General features: G+C 40.4%; 2 protein-coding genes and 1 non-coding gene across 3 annotated transcripts; 2 read left to right on the forward strand and 1 right to left on the reverse strand.

The window, feature by feature from the left end:
* Nucleotides 1-122: 122 nt before the first annotated feature.
* On the forward strand, nucleotides 123-3758 carry rpl24 (ribosomal protein L24). Its single transcript, XM_075479418.1, has 6 exons — nucleotides 123-167; nucleotides 294-369; nucleotides 913-1023; nucleotides 2524-2660; nucleotides 3339-3402; nucleotides 3630-3758. The coding sequence occupies exons 1-6, from the start codon at nucleotides 163-165 to the stop codon at nucleotides 3708-3710; spliced, it is 474 nt and encodes a 157-aa protein (XP_075335533.1). The 5' UTR covers nucleotides 123-162; the 3' UTR covers nucleotides 3711-3758.
* Nucleotides 1284-1464, forward strand: LOC142397035 (small nucleolar RNA SNORA23). Its single transcript, XR_012772604.1, has one exon. It is a non-coding gene; the product is annotated as a small nucleolar RNA SNORA23 (small nucleolar RNA).
* A 3762-nt stretch (nucleotides 3759-7520) lies between the features above and the next one.
* On the reverse strand, nucleotides 7521-13307 carry mpc2b (mitochondrial pyruvate carrier 2b). The gene is made up of 5 exons (XM_075479419.1): nucleotides 12951-13307; nucleotides 10879-10919; nucleotides 10559-10643; nucleotides 9870-9981; nucleotides 7521-8648 (listed from the first exon to the last, which is right to left on the reverse strand). The coding sequence occupies exons 1-5, from the start codon at nucleotides 13042-13044 to the stop codon at nucleotides 8582-8584; spliced, it is 399 nt and encodes a 132-aa protein (XP_075335534.1). The 5' UTR covers nucleotides 13045-13307; the 3' UTR covers nucleotides 7521-8581.
* Nucleotides 13308-14772: the final 1465 nt, after the last annotated feature.

Raw genomic sequence — 14772 nt, forward strand, 5'->3', positions numbered from 1 at the left:
AAAAGCAAAAAAAATGTTCTGAGTATTTTGTTTTTCAAAAATCAACATATAATAAGTTATTGACACATATGTATTATTAAAATAAATATGAATACATGGTCTGTAATTGAGTTTCCGCTTCCGTCATCTTTCTTTCCGGTTTTGAGCCCTCTCGTAGCCATCATGAAGTGAGTGTATGGAATAATATCAAATGCCATCTCAACTCCTTAACAAACATTCTAAAGACGATACCTATATTGTTAAGAATTGTGTTGATTTTTCTTTCAGTGATGTCTTATATTTGTCGTTTACAGGGTCGAGTTGTGTAGTTTCAGCGGGTATAAAATATACCCCGGCCATGGCCGCCGATACGCCAGGATAGACGGAAAGGTAACCATTCCACAAAGTACACCGGGCTCTCCTCGCTCTATTTGCAGATTCAGTGTGTAGTAAATGTGAGGGTTTACCGTTAGTGAAGTATAACGTATTTTAAAATCCCTGTCAGAATCTCTGGGTTAGGCCCCGTCGTATCAGCTGAATTCTGTGAAACTGCTAGCTTAACATGCTAGCGTCACCATGACCTAACTCTTAACTTATGGTTTCTCTGCAACATTACTGTTTACTACCACAGCTATTTAATACAGCCACGGTAGAGCCAGATGTGTTTGTAAGTTCAAGTGTCTTTAAATGTAACATTTATACAAGTTTGATTTAATAGTTTTACATTTTATTGCATTCAGAGGTAATGTAAAGTTTAACACTGTATAGGTTTCTGTGACAAATAACACTCAATTTACTATAGTGCATTTACCCTGCAACCCGTTGTCACAACGCTATCTAAATGCAAGGCTTTTTAGCGTTTAACAGCCCCTGTCTTTCTGTGAGAAATGCCTATCAAGTCACAGTTAAGTTCATCTTTGTCTTTTTTGTCAGGTGTTTCAGTTTTTGAACGCCAAGTGCGAGTCTGCCTTCCTGGCCAAGAGGAACCCCAGACAGATCAACTGGACTGTGCTGTACAGACGCAAGCACAAGAAGGGCCAGTCTGTGAGTACCATCCTTTACATGTCCTAAAATGGATAACTAGGAGTTGTCTGTAGAGTATTTTCTCTAAAACCGTGTTGATATGCTCTCTCACAGCAGTAAATGCCAGTGCCCTTTCATAAAAAGTATTTAATTGTTCAAAAGCTACTTTTTACTAATTGTGGTTCATTTTAAACTGATTTAATCCATATTGTGTAGCTGTTAGTCTAAACTATCAGATACCACTGCCACAAAGTCATTCATCTATTTCGCCTTTGGCTGCAGGTGAATGGTGTGCACGGTGTTGGTCCGTGTTATGTGCTGTTGCTGGACTGTGTTTTGCAGTTTGGGCAGCAGTGCTCACTCCACATCTGCAGCCATAGAACATCTGGAGATCATAGTACTGGCCTTTGACGTCTTCACTGACATCTCACCATCGGCCAGCCTCCAAACTCTCCAACATAACATCATTATCTGTAATTGTTGTATGCTATGTCACACCAATTGGTAAAGAGTACTGCGGGCATACTGGGAGGCATTTGATGTAAACATTTATGCGTTTGCGGTACCTGTTGAGCAGCTGGTTTTTAAACAAACTCGCTTTTACCCAAACTATTGATGTTCATTTAAAGGGCTTGGGGTCATAACCGTTAAAGGTGGTTGGAGACTCTGTGCTCTAGAGAAATGATGATCTGGTTTTACCTTGGTCGCTGGAGCCGGAGGTTCTAGGAACTTTTTTTTTTTGCCTTTTCCTCAGTCAGTCACAACAGAGCCACTTTATTATGTCACTTAAATCTTTGGTTACTTTACTTGACTCCTCCTCCTTTAGTGTATTCTGAATATCTGTTTTGTGGAAGACCACAGCGCAGGTAGACGGTTCGTCTTTGCCTCTGATGTCAGCGTTGGCCTCATTTTCCCTCCCTTTCAGTGTCTTGATTTCGCGTGGCCGTGTCTGTGGATACTTTTTGCGAACAGCAGTCGATGTGAACCGGTTTATATAAATATGTTGTTTAAAGACCAGCTGATGATATTAAAATGTCAGTTAGTATTTATGAGTGTAGTTAAAAATGATCTCATGTTCTTAACACGTTTCAAGTTCACATCTCTGCTGAATCTGTTTTTAATTGCTCTCTCTTGGATTAACCAGACTTAACACCTCATTGCTTCTGTGATATATATATATAATTTTTTTTGTGGTCACAAAGGTCCAGTTGGTCTAATTGGTCTCCATAACCCCACCTTAATCTTTTTGCATGAGTCTGAGACATGAGAGTACCTTTTCATATATTGGATGCAGCTTTTTGATACGAAGAACGCATCTTTAAGCGGCTGCTGTTCCTCCTCGGTAATTCACACATACCAAAGAGGGGGGGCTCCGCCCTGCATCGGCGTATCTGTGATTACACACGTACAGCTGGCATAATGGAATCAGCCGAGTGGCGTGTTCTGCAATGCCAGTTTCGCTTTACACGCGTAGCTGTTTGCCCTTTGGTGGATCGATTTTTGACGATTATGTTTTAACAGGAAGAGGTGACAAAGAAGCGTACCCGCCGCGCAGTGAAATTCCAGAGGGCCATCACTGGGGCCTCCCTGGCTGAGATCATGGCCAAGAGGAACCAGAAACCCGAGGTCCGCAAGGCCCAGAGGGAGCAGGCCATCAGGTGAGAGAACAAACTGGAAATCTTTCACCAATTTATGACTCAACTGTCACATGGGCTCAAAAATTGAGGACATTCGTTTCATTATGTGAGACTTCTTGGTTTGAACCAACAGTTGGGCTTCAAAGGGAGATGGAGCTGAGGTCCATTTTAACAATGAAATTATGTGTCAGAAGATTTAATATGAAATTTGATGGAGACCAATCTTGATGCAGAGTTACAAAATGTTAAGAATTCGATATGTGGGTGTTAAGTTAAATATAGAATTACACATCCACAATTTGGCTAAATGTTGGGAGCAGGTGGTGAATTGACGGGTATTAGAATTTCTTTATTTGCATAGATCCATTTCTGTAACTATTATTTATTTTCCCCAAAGCAGATGCACTGGGGGGTGGCTGATCATAATCTGATTCAAAACTCCAGACTGGGTTGAACTCGTGATTACTTATGTATGTTTTCGCTTGTGTACAAAGCTTCTCACGTAAGCTGTAATGCTAAACAGACGCCTCACAGATCTCTGTATCCTAGTATTGTTGTGAATCTATACAGAAGCTTCTGACTGGAAGTCATGATTAGTTTCTCGGTCACTTTAACACTCCCACTATGAAACAAAAATGAGAGGATTTCATCCATATTGCCCGCTCGTACTTAAATTGATTTTGTTCTCCTTGCTCTCAGAGCTGCCAAGGAGGCCAAGAAGGCGAAGCAGGCAGCAAAGAAGCCCGCTGCCGCAAGTGCAAAGGTGAGATCCCCCATTATTAAAATAGGTCCATCAATGTGATCAATTTGTAATGCCTGGAAACTTTTAAAGGTGGTCATAAAGACTGATTTCTGTTTGGACAGGTTTACGTATCAGATTAAATGGTTTTTAGTTGCACATTAATAATAGCACAGCCTCGGTTTTGGCTGAACTCTTCAGTGATTCTTTCAGATTTGAGTATGCTTTATTTAATTTCTTTTTCTTTGTAGACTTCTGCCAAGACTGCACAGAAACCCAAGATCGCCAAGCCCATGAAGATCAGCGCACCCCGTGTTGGTGGAAAACGCTAAAACCTGACTTAATGTTTATGGTTGTGAATAAAGTATCAAGGTTTCCCATCTCTTGTTTGATTTTTAAAATCTGCATTTATTTTTAAAGTGGATTTTTATGACTGTTGGGTCCTTTTTTTTCCTTTTTTTTTTTTTTAACTTAAAGTAATGCGAGAGAAAATTGCTCTTTGGCTCTCCCTACAGTTCTGGGATGCATCACCTAAAAAAACAAACAAATCCCTGTGTGATCCCTGAACATGACTTGCTGAAAAAGCCACAAAAATTTCAAGCGACCAAAGTTCTAAAGTACATCTGGGTGCTCCTATCCAGTTTCAGGCCCATGAATGTGCATAATGAACCTCAATATACTGCTAAATGAATGGAAATGTAATGAAGGCTGACTAACTTCCTTTGTTGCAGTAAGAGATGGTATTTGATGAAAGCTGAGCAAAAGAATGACAAAGTTTGGTGAGATAATGTTGTTCAGAATGAATTCCAGTTAACTTGGTTTGCAGATCAATGTGTGTAGTGACCTGGAAATATCTACGTGGCAACCATAACAAGCACTGTTGTCTAACTGCTAAGGAAAGAACATTTTGATAGACAATTTTTTAATTGTTGATCATATTCTGTTTTCTTAAGCATCAAATACACTGGAACATTCTTTATATAGGGTCCCACGAGATGCAAAGCAATGCTTTGCATACTTTCCTTTAGTTCTGGTCTTAAAATATAAACCTTCACTGGTTTCCCCTTAATGTTAAATCATCAATCAAAGAAGACACTGATGTATTTAAAGCACATTTTTCTATAAAAATGTTTTGGACCATGTCGCAGCCAGATGTTAGCATGGTGTGATTGTCTTTGCAGTGTAGGGACGTGAAAATCCAAATGATTTAGAGACGAGAAAAATATTTGAATTTCGCTACAAATATTTACAAAGATGATCAGTCCATGAAAGAAAGATTAGGATTAGAAGGATCAATAACAGGTATGATTTACTTGCCTTTATCACTGCGCTAAAACCTTAAAAGTTTGATGACCTCATCAAACTGATCTGAGTGGAGAGATAATCGAGTTCTTGTCAGTATTGCTGGTGCTGAGAAAAATCCAGTCTGAATTACATGTGTTGCACTTTTAGTAAATTTTAATGCAACCTCTGTCAAAAATGAAAGTTGCCATTCTGGGGATGTTAATTTAGCTTTTTTATTCAGTGTAATTAGATCTAAAATCAGACATTACACAAAACTATTTAATTTAAAAGCTGAACAAAAGAATTTACCTTTGTATAATGAAACAAAAACAAAAGGGCTGTAACTAATTTTGGCAAGTAGAGGGGAAAAAAGTGATGGAAATGTTGAAAGACATAAAACTGCTTCAAGAGGGTGATCCGGCTCAGTGTGGCAAAAGACGTTGGTTGGTTGTTCTGGATTGGTCTATAATTTGAGGCAATTACCAAAAAAAAAATGTAAGAGACTAAAGAGAAATAGAACTCAACCAAGAAAGATTCAAAAGCACCAGGACAGAAAACTCCAATTAATATGCCTGAAAATAGAAATTACATGACAAAAGAAATTAAACACAAATGGGCAGAAACGGGAGTCGACGATCGAACTGTAAGAAAGTGGCTGAAGGAAATGGGATTTCCATCCAGAAAAGTCAAACATGAACCATCACCAAGACCTAAATAGATTAAAACAAGGTTACAGTGGGCTACAGATAAGCAGTCATGGACTTTGGATGACAATCGGCAATCTGAGTTGGACAAGGAGATGGAGCTGGAACTTTAGTTTGGTACAGGTCCAATGAAACTTAAAGTGACTGACTGAAGAAAATAAATAAATTCACGCAATCTCTGAAGACGACACAGGTTGGAGATGGCAATTAATCAATCTGAACACTGAAATTTTGGACAATTTTTCTCATTCAGCCTATCAAAATCTGGGGGAAAAAAGAAATTACATTTTGTTGTTATATTAATCTGTACATCTGTGTCATATCTGGGATGTGTTTGATTTCTTTTACAAAATGAAAGAGCTGAATAAACATCCTCCAAATGTGGGGAGTCCGTATACTTTGCATGTAACTTACCTCTGAGCACACGTTTTTTTTCTTTAAGCCGGTGACTTGTAACATTGTTGCTGGTCTAAATGATGTGAGTTCAGTTCAGTTCTCGGTGGAAACAGAGGAGGGAGACGAGTTTCCTTTTTAGCGCCTGTTTCCTCACCAGAGGTGCACTCTAGGAAGGAGGAGACAGCTGTTTATACTGGAAACACTGGGTCATGTGTCTGTCGCCCCGAGTCACAAATAGAGCTGCTCAAAGCCTCCGGCATTCATTGTTGACTCTGCTACGTGAGAAATAAGGGTGAATCTCATGTACATGCAGGACATTTTGATGTCACTAACATAAGTTTTAGGCCAATCCCGATATTATGTGATGGCAGCAGTGGAAAACGCAGATGATGAACTTCTTGTTTGGTCTACGTATCAGAGAATAATTAGACAAAACACTGAACCCTGCAATGCCCCCAGTTTGTTGCTTACTTGCAAGTCGCTTTGGATAAAAACATCTAAATGAATGTAATCAAACTACAGCTTGAAGAAGGTGATATTTGGCAGTTTGGCTTCATTGACGGATCGTAGTAAAACACTCGCGTTTTGATTGCCAACACACAATCGTGTGAAAAAGAACACATTCTCCTTCAATTCTAATGTTTTTCATATAATAAACGTGATCTGGTTCCGGGTCTGTGTGGAAAGACAAAGTGTTTTTCCCCATGGCTCAGCATCTTGTAGGAGCACCTTTAGCAGCAATGACTTGAATGAATCATTTTCTGTCTGATATTTTCAGTCACATTGTTTTGGAGGAAGTTTGGCTTGCTTTTCTTCACCACGTTGCTTCAGCTCGTTGAGGTTTGTGGGTATTTGTGTGTTCACAGCTCTCTTAAGGTCCCACCACAGCATTGCAATCAGATCAGGTTGAGCTCTGGTCTCGGACCGGATGATTTCTTTTTCCGTTGAACAATTTGTTTTTGGGCGATAATTGTCCCGCTTTAGGATTCATTTAGGGCCCAGCTTTATCCGTCAGACAGATGGCCTCACATTTTGTCTCTAATATGCATAAACATCTCTACTTTGGTCTCATCTGTGCAAAGGATATTTTTGTGCAAAGTTTTTTTAATTGAACCGTCATGAACTTTAACATTTAACATGCTAACCGAGGCCCGTAGAGTCTGAGATGTAGCTCTTGTTTTTTTTTTGCAGTTTCTCTGACCCTTTGCATAGTCTGACCTTGGGTTGAACTTGCCGGCACGTCCACTTCTAGGAAGGTCGACAACTGTCTTGAATGTTTTCCCCTTGTGAACTATCTTTCTCACAGTAGAAGGATGGACTCTAAATGGTTTGGAAACCATCTTACCCTCTTAATTCCTGCCGAATCAGTGAGGGTGGGCTTAGTTTGAAACATGCTGCTTCTGCATTTCGTCTTAGTTTTCAAAAAAGTGTAATACGTCACATGTTGTTGTTCAGCTTAGTTTTCTTATTTACCTAATTTTGAGAACTAGTAAGGACCAGATTAATTTTTTTGAAAAAAAATGATCCTGATATACAAAACCTTAGACTTAAGGTGTACTTTAATATGACCGCATCCACATTCTGGCTTCACATCTGGGTCAATATGTTACAGAAATCCAACCACCAAGTCACCCTCCTGCTCATTTTCCCCTACTTGGCAAAACTCCTCTGCCTGTTAGCCAAGTAAGACTTAACAAATCATCCGAGTGAGTACAAATCACCAGTTTGTCTTTAAATCTCTACGAAATGTCCATACTGTAAGTGTTAGACAGTATTTATTAGCATTACATAACCAATTACAGTCATAATGATCAGCCCTCAAAGTGCCATTTGATCAAACAGTCATCAGATTAAGTGATCACACCAATTATTGCCGATTTATCCAGGGAGTTCCACTGCATAAACACAGTGAGAAACAAAAAAAAACAAACAAAAAACACCTTCTTAGAGCCGGTGCAGTCAGTGCCAGCGTTTGCTCGTTGACTCGCCGTATTGATCAACTTCAAAAGCTGCACAGGTCAAGTATGTGGCATTTGCAGCAGTCTAGACATATAATTACAAAATAACAGCATCTCTTTACACAGATTAAACTAAAAGAGAAACTCTCGAGTGACACACAAATCGAGGGGTGGGGGGGGGTTTGTTCTCACACATTAAAAGACTTTGAGCCATTAAAATGGAAGGAATCATTCCCTGGTAATCAATAATGATTTAATGTCGGCTGAGGTACAGATGCCTGGCGCTCTGGTCAAATGATAAATAGGTGAATGAGAAGATAAAACGTGATGACATCCCTCGTTAATCCAATATATTCTTTTTTTTTTTTAACATTCCTGAAAACACACGGTTGAACACAGATCCAAGAGTTACACGTTTTTCGGGAAAATGGCTCGAGGTACCGATTGCTACACCTGAAAGACGATGGTGGAAAACGAGATATAAAGCAGGACGTCAAATCAAACACTGTACAATCATAGAAGTTACTAAACGAGTAGTATTTGTGCGTTGATGGCCACCATTCTTGAGTGTGTGTTGACTAAAGTTAAAAACAAACAAAAAAGTTATTTTTCTCTCTTTCTTCGTTGTTGGTTGTTTTTTCCTTTTTTTTTTTTTCTTTGTTTGTTTGTTTTGTACACCCTGAGGAAATCTGAAACTTGGGGGGGAAAAAGTGCATTTTTCCAGCAGGGGCACCAGGCTGTACGTGTGGGACATTGGTAATGGCATGGATGTTATGGAGACAGTATGGGACGATGAGGAGGTGATGTTAAAGTCTCCCTCTCGGTCAGCAGCAGCAGCGCAGCGTGACGACCGGAGCGACCTCAGGACTCTGCAGTCACTTTGGCCTCCGCAGCCGCTTTTTCCTCTGCTGCCTTATCCTGCTTGTGCCTGCAGGGGGAAAAGAACAAGATGAAAATGTTTCAACAATATGCACTTTATTAGTCTCAGGATGCACCAAGGAGGAGTTTTTTTCATTGCCACCCCGTTGGTGGGGTTACGCTGCAACTTCCTGGCGGATTTTCATTCAAACTTGCTGAAAACATTTAGCTTCAGCAAAGCAGGATCCTTTTACAATTTTGGTGTCCTCGGTACAAGTTTGTGGGAGTCTTTTAAAAACTTCATGGGTCTTATAGCATGTTCAAGAGGATGCTGGCGTTTAAAGCACCCTACGGTGTCAATTTCCACCATACTGGATTTAATAAAAAAAAACAAAAAAAAAAAAAACACATGACAAAAATAACAGTGTACGGGCCAAAGTTTTGCCAAAACCGATATTAACCAAACTTGACACAGATTTTTGCTTTCCAAAAAGCCATTTTCTGGGTTGCCTAGTAGCTCCGTGAAGCTGTTCGATAAAGCCGCCCCACATTCAAGTCCTGGCTTAGGTTCTCACGTCACTCGCAGTCCGCCAGTGCCGTTTATGACACAATACGTTATCGGAAGCGGTGAAGTAAAAAAAAAAAAAAATAAAAATGTACGGAAGCCAGAGTGGCACCCCGTCTCGGGACCTTACGGTGAGATAAACAGGACCTCCGATCAGCCTTTTCAACGTCGAAGACATAACTGGGAAGTGTGCGCCGGCCAATATGAAAAAGAGCAGAGCTGGAAAGGCGAGAGTGGAGCAAAGTCTACGATTGTCTGTGAAACAGCTCCAACGGTGGAGCTCCTGTGCGATGAGATCCCACAGTTACCTCGTAACCCCCAGGTTGGGAATAATTAGGAAAACAAAAAAACCTCCACTTATATTCTCATTCACTCGCGTTTTTTTTTTCATCGCATGTGCATCTCTGATTACTTCATATCTCACGTCCTCACAGCCTTCAGAATGTTTTAACTTGGAGGAAAAGCGTTGAACTCATTTCTCATTCTCCTGATGGAAGTGCAGCTGACTTTGGAAAACAAAGTCAACGAGAAAACGTCAGAATGTTACACATTCGCTACAAGTGCAGCACACTTAGTCAAACATTAACTTGTCGCTGCACTCATCCCGTGCCCCTTTGTAATTCATCAGTCAAAAGGATTCTAACGGTGTTATTGAGGTCAGACAGAGGCCACTGATGCATCACTGAAGAGTGAGATATCTGTTATATATTCACAACACACACACACCTCCAGATCCTGTAAAGCTGGGAGGATCCTGCGCAGCCGAGAAAGAAGTTGACAGCAAAAAGGTTCCAGTTCTTCGGGATTATAACCAGCGAATATCTGGACCAGACTAGCCCTGTGGGAGGAGGACAGAAGGAGAGGAGGTCGTGCTCAATGATTAAAAAAAAAACCCAAAACAAAACAGAGTGAATCCTCAGAACAGAGTCTATGTTTCGGCAAAAGAGGAGCTGATAAGATTTGTTTGAAGTAACAGATTGCAAAAGAAGATGCAGCATGCGGGCGACCTTTGGCACAGATTGGCTGAATTATCTCAGGACGCCTGACGGGTAAACTAATACAGTTGAGACCTTCACAAAGAACTGCGGGCTCACGAGTCAAGAGCGCACGTTTTTAACGTCTTATAACCAGGATCTAAATAGCCTGGTAGCAAAAGGTCTCATAAATTGAAGTAATGCGCAAGGAAAATTTCTAAACTGGAAACAAAACTTTTTTTTTTGTTGTGACATTTGCCAGGCTGGAGATGAAGCTTTAGAAAGCAAACTGTTACACACACTCACGCCGAATTTGCTTTGATTTTTCTGGTATTGTTCAAGGTGATGGAACACAGACGGGCCCATTAATGCGAGCGCCATTAGAAATGAAATTAATGCGCGTTATAAACCGACACGATGAATCCGACCGCTCAGCCTCACCCGTGGCCGTCAGCACCGCAGACTGGGAGGTGCTGAGTTTCTCCGCTGGTCGAGTCATGTCAGCCAAACCAGCAAAGACCAGACCCTGCAGAGAAGAAACCAAAATCTTAACGTCACCGCATTTATCAAGCAATCCAATTCCATACAGTTTTAACGTTTATGGCACAAAGTGCATCACTGACTCGACCGCCAATGGGACGACAGTGTAAAGTAGATAAAGCCTTGTTTAAAATTGGGGTCAAAAGCCAGAAAAGGCTGGAAAAAGCTGCTGTAAGTGGGTACACAAGCTCACAGGTTAGACTATGCGAAAGGGCACTTACCCATTTAAACATCGGGGCCCAGAAGAAAACGGTTTTTGGACCTGGAATTAAAGGAATAAAAGAGGGAGGCATGAGATCTGGCAGCAAATGGGTGGCAAAGATGAATATTGAGTAGCACAGATATTCGTACACCTGAGTTTATCCATTAATGTTTGTGTCACTTGCTTTACCACAGAGGGGAATAAAGATGTGAGAAAACAAAAAAAAAACAAAAAAAAAAAACACGGTCTTGGATGAGTTGGATGCTAGGAATATTGTCATATAAATACAAATCTAGACTAGGTTTGAGTTCAAATGGAAGCAGTTACTGTTACGCAGTTTGTACATGAGTCAGGTGAATTTAAAAGTAAAAGGTACATTTATTTCTACACTGTGAAATGTCCCATTCTGTCTGGAAAATGTCAAATTGCAGTAACGGTTTTGTCCTCAAAACTGGGGCGCTGGCCTGACTACACCATGTCCTAAAAACACACAAAAAAAACCTCTTCATCCTCCTTTAGTTTACTCATTTCCTTTGGTTACACTTAAATATCTGAGCACTATCCAGTATCAAAATCAATCAGTACTCTCCGAGAAAAATATCTTCACCCCAAAACACGTTATGACATTTTAAAATTTTTTTTATGAGACCTTTGCACTCTTGTTAAAGATCACAATAAGCACCTGATGCAATTTGCAGTGACCCAAACATCAGCCCATCATGACACCACATCCCTGAACATAAGTACAGCAAATTTTCAAGTTCAAGTAGTGCATTGGTAGATGAGATCCCTTCCACGCTTTGTAACGATACATGATAACAATAATTATAATAATAAAAGCTACAGCGGCAGTGAAGAAAAACTGCTGGCCTGGAGTCAGTATTCCCAAACGAGGACGGCTGTCACTGCAAATCACCTTTGAGGGAGTTGGCTTTTGTCGCCGCCCCTTCATACCTGGTCACAAAGGTGTCCTTGACTGGGAGAGCTCCAGTGAGATTTCACAGAAAAAACAGAGGCCAGAGTGTCCCCAGTGGCGCCAGTTACCGCTTAATCTCACTCCCCCTTCAAGCTTATATCAGTGTCAAAGAGGCCTCAGTGCCAGTCCCAGATTAACTTAATGAAGAAGAGATACACATTCAATTTGCTGAAATATGATCCAGTTGAAAGCATTTCATCCTAAGGCGCAAGAGAGGTGTTAACTTACCTTTTTCCCGGGGGATATTTGTGGTGCTGTTTAATTACATTTGGCATGAGTTTCTACTGTATTTATGCTACCTTCAAAGATAGAAACCGGGTTGATGACACACTTTCATGAGGGAAGGTGTGGTTTTAAGGCAGAGTGAGCACAGAAGCTAATGACACGTTCAACACAACAGACTGAGGGTATTTTAGCAAGCAGCAGTTCACCTGTAGTAAATATGTAATCGTTTTCAAGTCTCGCACAAGCAAAAGCGGCTACACATTTGCTGGCTATTCAGCTTGATATCATTTTACTTTCAATATCTTTGAATTTTGGACAGGAAGTTTGAAATGCCACTTTGGGCTTTGGTTTCCAAATTAAACAAGTTACAACGGTTAGTAACTATATCAAGGAAATGACCTAGACATTAACCACTTTGGTCAGGTTTACCTGAACATGTGACCACCTCTCAATGCAAACACGGCTTACTCTTGCAACACCACAATTGCTGACTGTTACATTTGTTTTTCCATTTGCACAGTTAAGAGATAAAGGTTCAGTGACATGAGTTATGCTGGCTGGAGTAAATTCATATTTAGTCACACTCAGACCTCTGCATCTTAATAAATGTACCTTAATCTAAGCTTTCTACACAATTTCCCTGCCATATACGATTCTTTACAGTCTGAGCAGCTTAGGTGGGGTTAGAGCAGATTAGGGTCGCCACTGGCAACATTATTACAAGAAAAGAATGACTATAACGTTCAAGCGTCAAGATTTGACAGCAGCTCATGTGTTCTCTGCAGAATGAAGTTCAGACACACAAACATTCAATCTCCTCCACAACTGGACGGTCAGCCCACACCAATCACCCAACAGCATCCCAAACAACTTGCCAAACTGTACAATACCTGCAGGGTGATTGTACATAGGTCTCAGTTTGGCGGGCAGCATATGCTCGATGTTGTTCAAAATCCTGTGGTAGGACGCTCTGAGCGCAGCCATGATCGTATAGTTCAGAAAGGAAAGAAGACACTGAAGAAGCTAGCTCGCTAAAGGGTTAGCTCGCCGGGTAACTGTCTTTAACAGTCGCAGAATTTAGCTAACGTTGTCTTTGTGCAGCTTATATAAAACACAGAGGGGTTTAAAGCCAGAACAGGATGTTGTTGTCCTACTGTCGACCTTCCCCCGGCGGCACTATGAGCATGCTAGTTGTCTATAGCCTTTCCCTGACCGACAAGACGAGGTGACTTTCTGCGATGCAACCTTCCGCGTGAGGGGCGGAGTTACAGCTATTCACGATTCTCATTGGTCCAGCTGGTCCGGGCCTCAATGCGATTGGTTTCCGTGAGGATCGTTACTTTTGGAGCCCGTCGAGTCCCAACAAGGTGGAAACAAAGCTAAGGCAAAACTGAACGCACTGCAAACATAAGAAATACGTGTGTTTTTCACTTATTTGTTCTCTGATGTATTACATTTTTTTGGGATAATTTGAGAGTTTCGGAGCCCCTAAAGTTTTGAAAATATCCCCTCTCTTAGGACAGACAAAATGCCCCAAATGCCGAATTAATGCTCATTTGTCAAAGAAAAAAAGAGTTTAGAATATGTCTAAATTTAATATTTTATAATATCATATGAGTATGCATACATTGCAATGTAATATTAAAGGGATCATTGTAGGTGATGTTATATATCACAGAAAGATTTATGTGCTATCAAATTAACCAAAAGCTTCTGTTCTCACAGCACGTTGCTGCCGTTTGCTTGTGAGTGTAACAAAATTGTAATAGATGTTACAAATGTTCTCCTTCGAAATTAAATATAAACCTGGGCCTTGATATTTGCAATTATAGAAGCATTTTTACCGTTTCAATATTTCTCACTGCATAAAGAAATACTGTTGTGACAATAAAAATCTCACTCAGCTAGGCGTAGGAACAAGGGGGGGGGGGGGGGGGGGGGGGGGGGGGGGGTTCCTATACATGTCCCCCCCAATGTTAAACTCACTCCTACGCCCTTGGATATTTATATGATATATACAAATACATATACATATAAGGTTTTGCACCTTTAAGAAAGTAAATACTGCGATTATACCGATGTAGAATATTGACTTTGTTTTGGATTTATTTGAATTATTTGTCCATTGGTTCACAGCAACAGCTTTAACCGGCATAGCGACACTTGACACCGCTAGACATTTAATCTGTTTAACTAATGAAAAAAACAACAGAGGGAAACAATTATTGGGTCTATTATCTTACATTTGATCATCTGAAAAGAAACATTTATACAGAAGAGCTCAAAGAGCTTTAATTTCTCAATCTGTCCAACAACTTGAATGTTGACACCTCACATAGATACAAGCTAGCTGAGTGTAAATACTTCCAGACCTAACTTCATGTCTTTTATTCTTTGTAACCCATCCTATATTTAACATAACATAACACAACAACAACAACAAAAAAGCTCAATTTGAGAATCTAGAAGGCCTTGAATCGTGTTATTTTCAGATATCCGGCTGCCACCTCCTCTTAATGTAAATACAATCTTGTCATCAAAGCAAACTCTACTACCATCAATGAAAAAGAAGCAAATCTGGGGCAAATGTTCCAAATTAGGGCAATAAAATGAAAAACCTTCTCCACCTTCTCTAAATACACTCCGCCCCAACGTGTTACATGCTTCTCCAATCAAGCGCGCCTAACCTTTCTGTCAAAACCCATAGTTTCT

The sequence above is a fragment of the Odontesthes bonariensis genome, chromosome 12 (genome assembly GCF_027942865.1).
Source record: "Odontesthes bonariensis isolate fOdoBon6 chromosome 12, fOdoBon6.hap1, whole genome shotgun sequence".
Lineage (NCBI taxonomy): Eukaryota > Metazoa > Chordata > Actinopteri > Atheriniformes > Atherinopsidae > Odontesthes > Odontesthes bonariensis.